Raw genomic sequence first — 15,425 nt, forward strand, 5'->3', positions numbered from 1 at the left:
TCGAGATTCTGATAACCATGATATAAATTAACAACTATGACTTTATTTTGCTAATTTTATAAATAATTTTTTTTAAAGATATAAATTAACATTAGAGTAGTGTGTATGTATTAATAATATAACCCCTCTAAGGCTATGAGCCTCTCATCTCCCCTCCTAATTTAGGATAATTTTCCTCAAACCCTTCCTCCTCATTCTTTATTAAACATTCATACAAGGTTTTTTTACCCATCCCAAATCCTTCTCTCTCACTCTTTAATAAAAAATCTAAATAAGATTTATTCAACCCTCTCCCATCACTTTCCCTCTTCTCCTCTCTCATCCCCTCCATCCAAAGTCCAAACATAATAGAGAAATTGGGAGGGATTCCATCTATGTAAATAATTTTTTAAAAAAAGTAAGGACCACTCTTATCATAATAATAATAATACTAATTCAAGTATACAACAGCTATAATATTCAAAACAGCAACATCATTGCATCAGCCAGAAAATAAAATCATCTCTCATTCTCTCTCACCTTAAGTTGACATTTCACAGCAGGAGTTCCAGGTAGCCATTGCGTACGTGCCTGCTTACGCTGGTGTGTGTGTGGGGTCATCCTCTTGTAAACGCCATAGCCCCACTAATATCATATTTCTAAACAGTGTGTGAAGCCGTTGTATTAGAAAGATTAATAATTATTACACAGTGTACACTTACACTAAAATTTTGTATTATAAATAAGCATAGTTCATTCGGCTTCGAGGTTGTATCTTTGGATGTAATAGCAGAGCAGGCCGCTGTCTTTGTTTGGTAGAGTAGACAAGGTACGAGACTCTCGAGGCTTTGACTCTGGAATGAAATAGCAAGCTTTTTTCTTTCTTTTTTTTTTTTTTTTTTTCTCAGACAGTTTTTTCTCTAGGGTATTTTAGAAAGAAAAATGTTAATGAGGACACTTAAAAGCATTGATTAACAATTTATTTTTAAAAAAATTTGACATTAATTTTATAAAAAATAAAAATAAAAAATTGTCAAAATATATATATTTTTTCTTTATAAAATCTTTTTTATTTGGATTGTTAACTAATGCCTTGAAAGCACGCAAGTAGAAAATATAAACCGAAATTTCTTAAAAAATAAAAATAAAAAGCCCACTTGGGTATCTCCGACTCTGAGAATCTTTAATATGGTTATTTGGTTAGTTGGTATTAACTGATTCTTATTCTTTGTTGGGTCTCTTTTTTCTGTCTTCATTTATTTTGTGTGTTTCAGGTAATAAAAAGAGCTTCAATTCTGCTATCATTGAATGTGATTTCTTTGTTTTTTATTTTTTTGTTTGAATTCTACTGATGGAAATGGGTGTCTCTTTTGTTGATGGAAATGAGTGTTTCATTTTGTTGAAACTTGAATCTTAAATATAACTTTAAGTTGTGAAAGTTATTGTTGGCTGACCATCTTGCAGGAATCTATGCAACTTGGTTTTCATTTTTGTTCTCTTTGTTTATTCCTTTTTTAAAATTGATTGTAACGCAACTTTGTTGCAAATGATGGCTTTCTCAATGAAATTTGGCTTGAGTGGTGCTTTTGTTTGAAATATTTTTGATTTATTGGGTGAAAAAGAGATATCCACTCTTTCATAAAATATTGAAATGAAATCTTCTTTCTTTCTGTATTGAGCTTTTGATTAGTGAAGTTTCCAGGCTATTATTCTTTGAGAAAGCTTGTTGGTTATTTCTCTTGTAATTGTAGTTTTCCATGTTGATGATTCAGGACGGTAAGAGATTTCTAGTAACGTTGTTTGCATTTTTAAAAAATATGTGTATAAAAAAATGTATAAAAATACGTATAATGTTATTTAAACACTGCAAATTATTGTTTAAACAACTATAGCAAACGGCCCTGACTCATTTGGATAGAATTATGTTTGAACTTTGAAGAGTGAAGATTGGAAGTGATCCTAGAACTTTGTTAATTGACTCTTTTTTTTCTCTCGCTCGTTTTAGATCAGCTTTGGATTCATATAGTCGCTGGGGGGTTTAGAGATCATAATGGAAAATGGATTTTCAGCACCAGGTACCATTTTGGGTGCTCTGCCTAATTCAGCTATGGAACTGGCCCTCTTCGATGAACTTTTTCAAGATAGATGCTGGTTGGAAGCAGCTGAGGGACTTGAATTCCTTCTTCAAAGTCCCTCCAGTTCTGGTTCAGTCTTAGGCCCTTCATTTGTATGGCCTGCTTTGGAGGCTCGTGACAATTTGAGCCTGAACTCATCTCAAACGGGCAATCTAGATGAGGCACAAAGACCATTGCCTGATGAAAGTCAGGAAAGAAGTCTAGTCAATGCTGTATCTCTTGGACAGAATACGGTTGACGTTGTTGCTGGGTGTTCTAATGAATCAGAAAATATTGTAATTAAAGGTCCTAAACTAGGCAGAAGGTCGCAGATTGCACCCAACATGAATCAAGGTCTTACATATTGTTTAGAAGAGAGATTAATGAAGGCAATTGAATACATTAGAGAATTCACAAGAGGTAAAGATGTTCTTATACAGGTATGGTTGCCTGTGAATAGAGACGGTAGACGTGTTCTAACAACTAGTAATCAACCTTTCGCGTTTGGTTCCAGTAATCCAAGTCTTGCAAGTTACCGAGACATCTCTGCGGATTTTCATTTTGCAGCTGAGGAGGATTCGAAGGAGGTGTTGGGATTGCCCGGTCGTGTTTTCTTGGGTAAGGTTCCTGAGTGGACGCCTGATGTTCAATTCTTTACAAAGAATGAGTACTTTAGAGTTGTTCATGCTCAACTGTATGATGTCCGTGGAACTCTTGCCCTTCCAATCTTTGAACATGGTAGCAGTAATTGCGTGGGTGTTATTGAGGTTGTGATGACTGCCCAGCAGACCCAGTATGGCCCTGAGATTGAAAGTGTTTGCAAGGCACTTGAGGTCTGTATTCTTTGCTTGTTTTTCAGAATTTTGCATTTTTTTTTCTTGGGTGTGTTGGTTTCTCCCTTTCCTTGCAGCTGAAGACTATGCATGAAATTTAGAATTACTTCCAATACTTTTATGAGCATTGCCAAATGACACTATGATGTAGTTTTCTCATCACTATCAAACTTATTCTTATTGCTTGGTTCACCTTTATGCTCATATCTAATGGATATGTTATATTTGTTTATTTCCCATGCTTTGGTGGCCCTAGCATGAGAGATCGCCATTGTGGTTCATACTTGAACAGCCACAAATCATGTGGCAATGCTCTTGATTGAGCATTTCCTATCAAGGACAGGAACTTCACCCTAAAGAACATAACAGTCTGTTCATTTGAAGTCTTGGACAGGAAAATGGGAACAGAGGACAGATGTATCTTGTCTACTTTCTGAGGTTTATTTATATATATTAATAGAGAAAAAATTTTAATATAGTGTCTTTTGCAGATAAGCTCAACTATTCTGCTTGGTTAACTCAACAGAACTTGTAGATTGTTTGTCTTCTCTTGTCAAAGCTATTTTTTTTAGGGTGCATCACTCAATAACTAATGTTTATCCTGAATTTTGCACATTACTAGTTCCTTTGCAATAATATTATATCCATACATGCGCTCATAGCATTTAGAAGATAAAAGTAGATAATATCTTAAAATTTGAAGCCAGAATCACATTTTGTTGTAATCTCCATAGGTTATGTCTAATAATCTACCTTTTTGTGAAACTAGAATGAAATTCCTTAGAAAATCTAAATATTTTGTAATATGATTTATTTGCAAGCTTACATTTGCAATTGTGATGGTCAAATTTTTATTGACAAAAATATGAAGATACGGCCAGAGTAGTGATTTTCAGTTGCTTTATGTCTTTGAATATGAAAAACAACATAATATGATCCATACCTACTCTTCATGGGTGTGAGGTGTTGTGTCAAATGAGATCCCTTGTTGAGCTATGCTCATTAAGGACTTGCTGATTCTGCTTTGCTGATTTTAACTTCCCATCTTGGTGTAAAACTCTGAGGAATTCAGGCATTTAGGAACTTAAATCTAAAGCTTGATCTTCAAAAGTTTGAGGTGTTAGATGAGTAAAACATTGGAATGAGTTTGTATGTGTGGTATAGCAAGATCAACAATCATTATTGGGAAATTGTCTTGTATTGGTCATTTTCAGGAGAAAGTTGCACTGCTACTAATTATTTTCCTCTCTGAAGTATGGAATTTATCCCATTCTAAGTTTCAATTTGTTCCCCCCCCCCTCCCCCCCCACCCCCCCCAAAAAAAACCCCCCTCCTCTCTAAACATATAAATACCATTTTTCTTTCTGAGTTCCATTTTCAGATTTGAATAAAAAATGTATAGGTTTGATTCTAGAACCATGAAGAGATTGTAGCTTCTCTTGTATAATTAACCTATTTATAGGCCAAATGTGAACATACAATGCAGAATTCATATTTATCCTGTTTCTCTAACTGGATCCAACTTGTTAATATGTAGGCTGTTGATCTTAGGAGTTTTGATGCTTTGAGCACCGAGAATCTAAAGGTACCTGGACAATTGTTGCAGAAGGATTTAATTAATTAAATGATCCAATTTTCTTTTAAATCTCTTGTTTATGATTCTTTTTTGCAGGCATGCCCCAAGTCCTACCAAGCTGCATTACCTGAGATTCAAGAGGTTTTGAGATTCGCCTGCAAGACACATAGACTGCCCTTGGCTCAAACTTGGGTTCCATGCATTCAACAAGGTAAAGTGGGGTGCCGGCACTCCAATGAGAACTACATTTATTGTGTTTCCACTGTGGATCGTGCTTGCATTGTAGCTGATCCCAATATGCAGGAATTTCATGAGGCTTGCTCTGAGCATCACTTGTTAAAAGGTGAAGGCATTGTTGGGGAAGCATTTAAGACCAATCAACCACGCTTCTCAAGTGACATAACATCCCTAAGCAAGACAGAGTACCCTTTGTCTCACCATGCAAGGTTGTTTGGGTTGCATGCTGCTGTTGCGATACACCTGCGAAGCATCCACACTGGTACAGATGACTTTGTCCTGGAGTTCTTCTTGCCCACAGATTGCAGGGATCCTGAAGAACAAAAGAACGTGCTTAATTCATTGTCCCATATTATACAGCAGGTTTGCCAGAGCTTACAAGTAGTTACAGACAAGGAGCTAGAGGAGGATACTAATTTGCCAGGTAATGGGACTAGGAAACTTAGTAGAGAAGACATATTAAAAGAGAAGTGCTCTGAGTTTTGCCAACCTCGTCAAGATTCTAACTTAAAAGTAAATGTTGATTGTGGTGAAGAGTGTTCTATGCATGGTGAGGGTAACTTCCCAAGTGTGGGTAAGGCTAAAGCAGGAGAGAAAAGACACACCAAGGCAGAGAAAACGATCCCTTTGGAAGTCCTTCAGCAATATTTTGCTGGCAGTCTAAAAGATGCCTCAAAGAGTATTGGAGGTAAATTGTCATTGCAATTGAAGCTATATTTTGATGCTTTATAGTCCCCCCGCGCCACAAACACCCCCCCCCCATCCCCCCCACAACCCGCACACGTACACAAAAAGAAGAAAAAAATTTCTCCTCAGAAAAGGAAGAAAAAAAAAATGGAATAAAAAAGAAAGAGAAGGCATGACAATGGGTCTGATCTGCACTCATCCCGGGGTGCTACGATTTACTGGATTGTGTATGGAAGTTTTGAAAATTATTGAATTTTTTTTCTTCACTATTTTACAATGTGGTTATAGGCCTGTCTATATAAGTTGTATCTGTTAACAACTGCTCCAAAGTAAATTCTTCCACAATTGTAATCAGCATCAGTTTTGTTGACTGCTTCATCACTCAATGCCTTTAAGTGTTTCTGAATGTCTGCATCTGGGTTATTTATTTATTATTATTACTTTTCCTTTCGGGTTGATTATGTGATAATTTCCACTATCAAGCTCTTGAATTTAACATTTTTAAACATCATTTACTTTCAGTTTGCCCAACGACTTTGAAAAGAATATGCCGACAACATGGGATTAATCGTTGGCCTTCTAGGAAAATTAAGAAGGTTGGTCACTCCATAAAGAAACTCCAGCTTGTAATCGACTCAGTTGAGGGTGCATCTGGTGCTTTACAAATAGATTCCTTCTATACAAAGTTCCCAAAGCTAGCCTCTCCAAATTTATCGGGAACCAACCCATTTTCAGCTTCAAAGCTCAGCGATCATCCACAGCCCATTTTGCTGCCTGAAGGAGGCATTTTCAGTCCTCAAACTGCTGCATCAAAATCATCCTACTCTTCATGCAGTCAGAGTTCAAGTTCAACTCATGCTCCCACTAGGAACGTTGTTTGTTGCAAAGATCCTATAGTTGGAGAAAACTTTAGTGATAGTGCACTACAGAGGATCACAAGTGAAGCAGAACTGCATGCCTCAAGTCAGGCACCAAAGCTGCAGCCAAAACTCGAGAGTCTTAAATCTTTTAATGAGCACCCTAGTGCCGAGAATTTTCCACCCTTACAGAAATTAAAAGTCACGTATGGGGATGAGAAAATCCGTTTACGAATGAAAAACAATTGGGGATACAAAGATTTGCTGCTAGAAATTGCCTGTCGATTTAATATAGATGACATAAGTAGGTTTGATGTCAAGTACTTGGATGATGATTCTGAGTGGGTCTTACTAACATGTGATGATGATTTGGAGGAGTGTATTGATATATGTCGATCATCACAGAGCGACACTATCAAACTCGCCCTCCAAGTTTCTCGTCATCGTGTTGGAAGGTCTTTAGGAAGCAATGCCACTTCTTGATTGTAAGATGCTCTTAAAGCAAATCAATAAAGCCTTTAGAAGTTCAAGTTCAAAATGGTTGCAATCCTGCCATTACTTTCTTGGTTTGTGTTTGTAAGATATATTAGGACCCTTGGGTTCAAATCTGTTGTAAAGCTCATTTTTGTAAGATGCTTGATTTGATATAAGCATGAAATTAGCATGCCATCATAACCTATTTGACTTCTTTCAATTTCACAACTTGCTTAATTAGTGCAATTGTGAATGGGCACCCTTGGGTTCAAATCTGTTGTAAAGCTCATTTTTGTAAGATGCTTGATTTGATATAAGCATGAAATTAGCATGCCATCATAACCTCTTTGACTTCTTTCAATTTCACAACTTGCTTAATTAGTGCGATTGTGAATGGGCAATCGTGAAGTGGTGGGTTGCACAAAGCAGAAAATGTCAACCACTCACAGTCTAACGCAGTTGGAAAGGTGCAAGAAGCAATTAACCTTACCAATGCAATTGGAAATTTGCAAGAAGCAACCTTACCAACACAATTGGAAAGTCACAAGAAGCAAAATATATTTGTTTCAAGAAAGTTAACCTTGAATCCACAAAGAGAGTTACTAGAATCCACCAAAAAATAGAGAAACAAATCTCTGAAATTTTATTAAATTGAAGTTCTTCAACTTTGCTTAGCCTAAAGGCCAATTTAAAGGATTCGTAAAACTTGACCAACAAAAAAATATATTTTAAAGCAAATCCTAATAGATATCCTACCATAATAAGACTCTTATTTGACTAGAAAAATCATTAAAGACGCCTAAAATCAAGTAAATAATAACCCTAAACCTAAAATTTTGAAAATTACATAAAAAATACCAAAATTAATAAATAAAAAATTTTAATTGCAGATTTTTCCCTATATCAGACCTCTCCACTTGGAAAAAACTCATCCTCAAGTTAATATTTGTGATTTGAAATTCTATATGTCAAGCAAACAAATATTTTGAATACTTTGGCCCCTTGATCTTCTTTCCATACTTTCACTCATCAATGGAGTAAACAAATCAATTTGAAATTATTTTTCCATAGTCTTTATGCAATCGTCAAGATTCACCATATAAGAGTCAATGGTTGAATCAAATCTTTCGATCCTAATAAAATCTATAAAATTTGATGTATTTCCTTCACTAAAATAGTAGGATCTTGAAATTTGCAATCATTTGAGTTGATTTCATCGAGATTTTTGACAATTTTCTTTGCAATTTCAGCCTCACGGTCTTTTGATTTACTAGAATCTTCATCAATTGTCTTTAAAACATCGATCTTTTTCTCTATAATCTAGATTTAGGATCTTTTTCTATAATGAGATCTCCATTAATTTCCTAAAAGATTTTCTGTATTTTTTTCTTTGATTTTTGCATAATCTTCAAGAAAGATATTTTATTCAACATGCAATTTCTCCGGTTATGGTGGAATATAGCATTCTTCAAAATAATTCATCAAGTATGAACTTTTTGACTAATAATCTTGCTTTGTATATGACAATATTTCATTATAATACAAATGATAAAATTAATGGCAAGTATCTTTTTCATCCATAGCCATGCTACTGTGTCACTTATTAGCCACAAACCAAGATAAGGATACGACTCTAATACCAATGGATGTAGTCGGAAAGTTGCAAGAAACAATGTTGGTCTGCTTCGAAAAAATAAACTGTAAATCTATAAGGGTTTCTCGAATCCACAAGAAGAGTTACCGTAATCCACTAGAAAATAGAGAGACAAAATTCCGAAATTATATTAAACCAGATTTAAAAATAATAACTGTAAATCTAAAATTCCAAAAATTATATTAAAAAAAGTTAATATAAGTTAAATTGTAAATTATGTTCTACGTCACAGTTGCATAAATCAACAAGTTGTAAAATTGTGTGCATCTAAAATTATTCATATAATATCTGACATTTTGGACAAAAAAAATGTTTCTAGAAATTGGAGAGTGCACCTTAGTTGGTGGAATTTGGAAGGGATTCACAATTGCATGGCTGTAGTCAGCAAAAAGTGGATGGAATAAAAGGTCTGAAACAGGAATCTGTGCATAATTTATTGAAGATAGTATTGTAATTGGGGTTGTCTAATTAAGTTCAGGCAAATGGCTGTACATTCGAAATCCAGGATACTGTATCTTGTAAAGTCAAACAAAAAGATACCACATTAAAAAAAAAGGAAGTTATACTTCATCCTGCTTGCTAGTTTGTTACTTGCTGTATATTTTAATTTTGGAATCTCCTAGAGGAAAATTGAAATGAAAGTGAAATTTCTCTGTTTTTTTTTTTTTTTCTTCTGAAAACTACTGGTTGGTTGGTATATATTAGCACTAACATCAGTTATTCAAAATTTATTTATTTTTATCTATTTTAAGGTAAGGGCAAAAATCCTGCACTGCCCCGCATCTCCACCGTTACAATCATATTGTTCCTGAGTTTTGCTTAATTTCCAAAACATTTTCCCCCACTCTTCAATCATAAGCAGATATGGAGGACAGTGTTGTGAGTTTCCCATAGTGAACTTGACTCAGCTGCTCGCAAAAGAATCAGACTTACTTGGTGTACTGAAGGATCAAGTCAAGATATTTTATGTTGTTCCTAACAACATAAATTAATAAGTAAACCAGATCTCATAATTTATAGAAAAATTATTTAGATAATGATATTTCACTAAAAATATATTTACAATAAAATTAGAGAACAAAGTTGAGATATTACCTTGCTTCAAAAAACATCTCATAAACATGATAAACAATTACTGTTAATTTCATGAATTTTTAGGTGGTGGAGTTAAGGCGCGGACCATGTCTCTCTCTTACGACGACATTCGCCGTTTACGGAATTTTCGATGTAGCAGACTAGCTTCTTATCATAATACCATTTGTAAGATATGATAAGAATTAAGAAGCTCTTAATAGGAATTTCTTTTATCTAGATTCTAGAAATAGAGTATAACAAAGATATAGTATATTTTTTTCAGACAAAACTTATGTACAATATCTTAAATGTTGTTTCTCAAGTTCCTCTCTTAAGATTTAATTTGCCATGTGGTTGCTTAGTTAAAAAATATATTTCTATCCCATTAAAAACTATAAAATACACTTCTACCCCATGAAAAAAAAGCCACATGGCAAAATTTTAAGAAGAGAACTTAAGGAACAATATCTAAGTACTGTACCTAAGTCTTGTTCTTTTTTCTTTTTTTTTTGAAGGGGGGAAACTGACAAAATAAATATCTCGATAGTTTTCTATTACATAAGGATAAAAAAATTGCTCTTTTATACAAGATTTTTAGACTCGGACCTTTCATTGAACCGTAAAAGAGAGAGGTTCAAGGTTTTTGAGGTCGAACCGTGATGACGTCATAATTAATTTAATAATTATTTTAAATAATGGTTGAATCAAATCTTTCGATCCTAATAAAATCTATAAAATTTGATGTATTTCCTTCACTAAAATAGTAGGATCTTGAAATTTGCAATCATTTGAGTTGATTTCATCGAGATTTTTGACAATTTTCTTTGCAATTTCAGCCTCACGGTCTTTTGATTTACTAGAATCTTCATCAATTGTCTTTAAAACATCGATCTTTTTCTCTATAATCTAGATTTAGGATCTTTTTCTATAATGAGATCTCCATTAATTTCCTAAAAGATTTTCTGTATTTTTTTCTTTGATTTTTGCATAATCTTCAAGAAAGATATTTTATTCAACATGCAATTTCTCCGGTTATGGTGGAATATAGCATTCTTCAAAATAATTCATCAAGTATGAACTTTTTGACTAATAATCTTGCTTTGTATATGACAATATTTCATTATAATACAAATGATAAAATTAATGGCAAGTATCTTTTTCATCCATAGCCATGCTACTGTGTCACTTATTAGCCACAAACCAAGATAAGGATACGACTCTAATACCAATGGATGTAGTCGGAAAGTTGCAAGAAACAATGTTGGTCTGCCTCGAAAAAATAAACTGTAAATCTATAAGGGTTTCTCAAATCCACAAGAAGAGTTACCGTAATCCACTAGAAAATAGAGAGACAAAATTCCGAAATTATATTAAACCAGATTTAAAAATAATAACTGTAAATCTAAAATTCCAAAAATTATATTAAAAAAAGTAAATATAAGTTAAATTGTAAATTATGTTCTACGTCACAGTTGCATAAATCAACAAGTTGTAAAATTGTGTGCATCTAAAATTATTCATATAATATCTGACATTTTGGACAAAAAAAATGTTTCTAGAAATTGGAGAGTGCACCTTAGTTGGTGGAATTTGGAAGGGATTCACAATTGCATGGCTGTAGTCAGCAAAAAGGGGATGGAATAAAAGGTCTGAAACAGGAATCTGTGCATAATTTATTCAAGATAGTATTGTAATTGGGGTTGTCTAATTAAGTTCAGGCAAATGGCTGTACTTCATTCGAAATCCAGGATACTGTATCTTGTAAAGTCAAACAAAAAGATACCACATTAAAAAAAAAGGAAGTTATACTTCATCCTGCTTGCTAGTTGGTTACTTGCTGTATATTTTAATTTTGGAATCTCCTAGAGGAAAATTGAAATGAAAGTGAAATTTCTCTGTTTTTTTTTTTTTTTCTTCTGAAATGCAAGTGGAAATTATTATTTTTTATTCGTGTCCTCTACTTGTATTTTACAGTCTCCAATCCATGGCATACGTTTTAAGATCTCCAATCCATGGGACTGAATTATTGGTGGTGGGTAGTGGCTCTGGCGTGGAAGTAACTTGAATTTATAAATATTTATTCACTCTTACGTCAATCCTGTCAATTTTGCAGTATAAAGGAGGCAGGTTTGCCCCCATTTTGATATACTATTCTGCTTATGCTGACTTCACTGCCTTTAGTTTCTGGGTTTTGCTTCGATACAAGCAATTTCCTACTGGTTGGTTGGTATATATTAGCACTAACATCAGTTATTCAAAATTTATTTATTTTTATCTATTTTAAGGTAAGGGCAAAAATCCTGCACTGCCCCGCATCTCCACCGTTACAATCATATTGTTCCTGAGTTTTGCTTAATTTCCAAAACATTTTCCCCCACTCTTCAATCATAAGCAGATATGGAGGACAGTGTTGTGAGTTTCCCATAGTGAACTTGACTCAGCTGCTCGCAAAAGAATCAGACTTACTTGGTGGACTGAAGGATCAAGTCAAGATATTTGATGTTGTTCCTAACAACATAAATTAATAAGTAAACCAGATCTCATAATTTATAGAAAAATTATTTAGATAATGATATTTCACTAAAAATATATTTACAATAAAATTAGAGAACAAAGTTGAGATATTACCTTGCTTCAAAAAACATCTCATAAACATGATAAACAATTACTGTTAATTTCATGAATTTTTAGGTGGTGGAGTTAAGGCGTGGACCATGTCTCTCTCTTACAACGATATATGCCGTTTACGAAATTTTCAATGTAGCAGACTAGCTTCTTATCGTAATACCATTTGTAAGATATGATAAGAATTAAGAAGCTCTTAATAGGAATTTCTTTTATCTAGATTCCAGAAATAGAGTATAACAAAGATATAGTATATTTTTTTCAGACAAAACTTATGTACAGTATCTTAAATATTGTTTCTTAAATTCCTCTCTTAAAATTTAATTTGTCATGTGGTTGCTTAGTTAAAAAATATACTTCTATCCCATGAAAAACTATAAAATACACTTCTACCTCATGAAAAAAAAGCCACATGGCAAAATTTTAAGAAGAGAGCTTAAGAAACAATACTTAAGTATTGTATCTAAGTCTTGCTCTTTTTTTTTTTTTTTTGAAGGGAGGAAACTGACAAAATAAATATCTCGATAGTTTTCTATTACATAAGGATAAAAAATTGCTCTTTTATACAAGATTTTTAGACCAGAACCTTTCATTGAACCGTAAAAGAAAGAGGTTCAAAGTTTTTGAGGTCGAACCGAGGTTGAATCGTGATGACGTCATAATTAATTTAATAATTATTTTAAATATATATAAAAATATTAAATTAGTAAAAGATAACTAAAATAGTCCAATTAAAACTATAAATCCATATTTTAACTATGTCTAATATATTCATCTATAGCCCATGTGGGGCCTGTTATTTAAAAAGATATAGGAATCCTCAGAAGTGGGCTCAGAGCCCAACGGCCCAATCCGAGGACGCTTAGTTATCCGAGGATAATGTAAAAAAAATTATTATTATTACTAAATGGATAATATAGGAGAAAGGGGTGGATATTGTATACAGCGACATAACGCACGTCCGAGGACACCAAAACCCGAGGTGAATGTAACTTTCATTTTATTCAAGAGACTCTGCAAAGTTGTATCTGAACTGAAAATTGAGTATAAACCTAAGGAGGAGTCGGGGAAGGTAGCAAATATCTTCCAAGGCCATCACCTCCACATTAAATGCTTTCCAGCTAACCCTCTGGCCGCATTAATGTGGAGATGATACCTGAACAGTAACTAAGCAGCTTTATGGCCACTAAGCAAAAGTTCCGGTAAATGCTGGATTGGACAGAAAGGAGTTCCCAAGATGAGAACTACACGTGTACGATGGAAATGGAGGATAGAACGGAGTATATAATATAGAAACGGATGATACTAAGGAAAAAGAAGAAGGAAAAGGAACAGAGATTCCATGCATAAGAGAGGCTTACTGAAACCTAGCATAATTAATTTAATAATTATTTTAAATATATATAAAAATATTAAATTACTAAAAAATAACTAAAATAGTCCAATTAAAACTATAAATCCATATTTTAACTATGTCTAATATATCCATCTATAGCCCAAATATGAAATATCTATCCAATAATAATAATAACCATTTTTTTTTTATAAAAAGAAAATTAAAAGCATCATATTATCTTTCCAATTTCCACTTTCCAATGCCCACGCGACCAACTGTCTAGCTCATATTCACAAACCTAAAAAAGCAATAGAAACAAAAGTGAATGAAATTAAAGGAAGAGATAAAAAAGCAATACAAACAAAAGCAGATGAAGAAAGAATTGTTATGTTATATCCACAATATTTTTTGTAATATTTTTACAAGAATCACATCAAAATCTTATGTGAAAGCTTGCTTCTAGTTCTAATTTGAACCCACCATTAAAATTATTTTTTTACTCACCAATATTAGTTAATAACAATCTATTACTTAAAATTTATTATAAAAATATTGTGATAGTATTTCTTAATTGTCATTTCTTAATATTAAATACCACATGTTTGAATAAATAAATAAAAAACCACATGATTACATAAAAAAAATAAATAAATAAATAAACTAAGGGATAAAGATTAAAGACCACCACACATTTTCATACGGACCCTATTTATTACTCAACTCTCAACCTCACATTTACTTTACAGTTATCACATTCACATATTCACATCAGAGAAAAGAGAAGAGAGAGAGAGGAGAATTTGAAGCGCTGGTGGAGATCGTGGTGCACCGATCGAAGGCCAGCGAAGATCAAGGTCGCCGAAAGGACAAAGCCGGTGGAGATCGGCGTTCATCATGCAGCACTACCTCATCCACCGCCCCACTGCCATTCGTCCCCCTCCTCCCCTAGGTCAGATCGGCTTGTTTTTCTTCTTCTTTTTTTCATATTTGCTTGTTCTAATTCAACTTTATTGTAAGAATTGGATTTTGTTTTGTGTTTGGATTATGTGAGACGTTTTTTGAGAGTGAAGCAAAGAGACTGAAACAAAGATCAGACGTTTTCTAGGTCAGATCAAACGTTTTCTAATTTCTTTTTACTTTTATTCAAATTCTTAACCAATGGATATTTTTTTTTTTCCAACCAAAAATAGTAAATATTCTAGTATGGTGCCGTTTAAAGCTTTATTATTATTTTTTTTTTAAAAAAACGGACCTATGAGAACCGTGAGGTCCAACCGCAGTTCACACGGGTCCCTGTTTTTTTCCCATAGAGCAGTTCTTGAGGCTAAAAGAACTACAAAAATAAACGGTTCGAGATTTTTCCAGTTAGACCGTACGGTCTGGTCCGGGTTTCAAAACCTTACTTTTATATATACAAGGATAAAAAAATTTTAAAAAAAAAAATGCTCCTCTCTTTTTTATTTTATGGCAGACATATAGGGCTATGTATAGAAAAGAAATGTGCTATTACAAACCATTTTTAATGGCATTAAGGTTAGACATAACTTCTTTCCTTTTATTGTTTGACTCATAAATAGAGTAGTAAAAAGTTAACGTTACAATATAACATTTTATAATGAAAGTTTGATAAGGCTAAATTATAAATTACACTCCTAAAAATTTAGAGATGTTTGGATTTTATACTATGAAATTTTAGAATTTGGATTTTATCCCCTAAAGTTTGGAGGTGTTAGGATTTTATACCTTGACGTTTCAGAATATGGATTTTACCCCCTAAATTTTAGGGGTGTTTGGATTTCACTCTAGAATTTGGAGGTATTTGGATTTTACATCATGAAGTTTCAGAATTTGGAGGTGTGAAATCTAAACGCCTCCAAACTTTAGGAGTAAAATTCAAATTCTTGAAATTTCAGGATGTAAAAATTCAAACACCCCTAAATTTTAGTATATAAAATCCAAATTCTAAAATTTCAGTATAT

General features: G+C 33.3%; 1 protein-coding gene across 2 annotated transcripts; it reads left to right on the forward strand.

The window, feature by feature from the left end:
* The first annotated feature begins 2,007 nt into the window (after window positions 1-2,007).
* LOC112016190 (protein NLP2-like) lies at window positions 2,008-6,977 on the forward strand. 2 transcript variants are annotated; one of them, XM_065766045.1, is made up of 5 exons: window positions 2,008-2,926; window positions 4,464-4,511; window positions 4,599-5,163; window positions 5,275-5,427; window positions 5,949-6,977. In XM_065766045.1, exons 1-5 carry the CDS (start codon window positions 2,030-2,032, stop codon window positions 6,764-6,766), a joined length of 2,481 nt encoding a protein of 826 aa, XP_065622117.1. In that variant the 5' UTR covers window positions 2,008-2,029; the 3' UTR covers window positions 6,767-6,977. The 2 variants fall into 2 exon arrangements, with proteins under 2 accessions (XP_065622117.1, XP_023920408.2); XM_024064640.2 differs by having other exon boundaries at window positions 4,599-5,427.
* The last annotated feature ends 8,448 nt before the right edge of the window (window positions 6,978-15,425 follow it).

This window comes from Quercus suber, unplaced genomic scaffold, assembly GCF_002906115.3.
Source record: "Quercus suber isolate HL8 unplaced genomic scaffold, Cork oak 2.0 scaffold_676, whole genome shotgun sequence".
Taxonomy (NCBI): Eukaryota; Viridiplantae; Streptophyta; class Magnoliopsida; order Fagales; family Fagaceae; genus Quercus; species Quercus suber.

Excerpts from the sequence above, each read along its gene's own strand:
- LOC112016190 (XM_024064640.2), top strand. The coding sequence starts at position 2,030 with ATGGAAAATGGATTTTCAGCACCAGGTACCATTTTGGGTGCTCTGCCT. Across the intron at positions 4,512-4,598 it reads TGAGCACCGAGAATCTAAAG|GCATGCCCCAAGTCCTACCA; the intron begins GTACCTGGACAA and ends TCTTTTTTGCAG. Across the intron at positions 5,428-5,948 it reads TGCCTCAAAGAGTATTGGAG|TTTGCCCAACGACTTTGAAA; the intron begins GTAAATTGTCAT and ends ATTTACTTTCAG.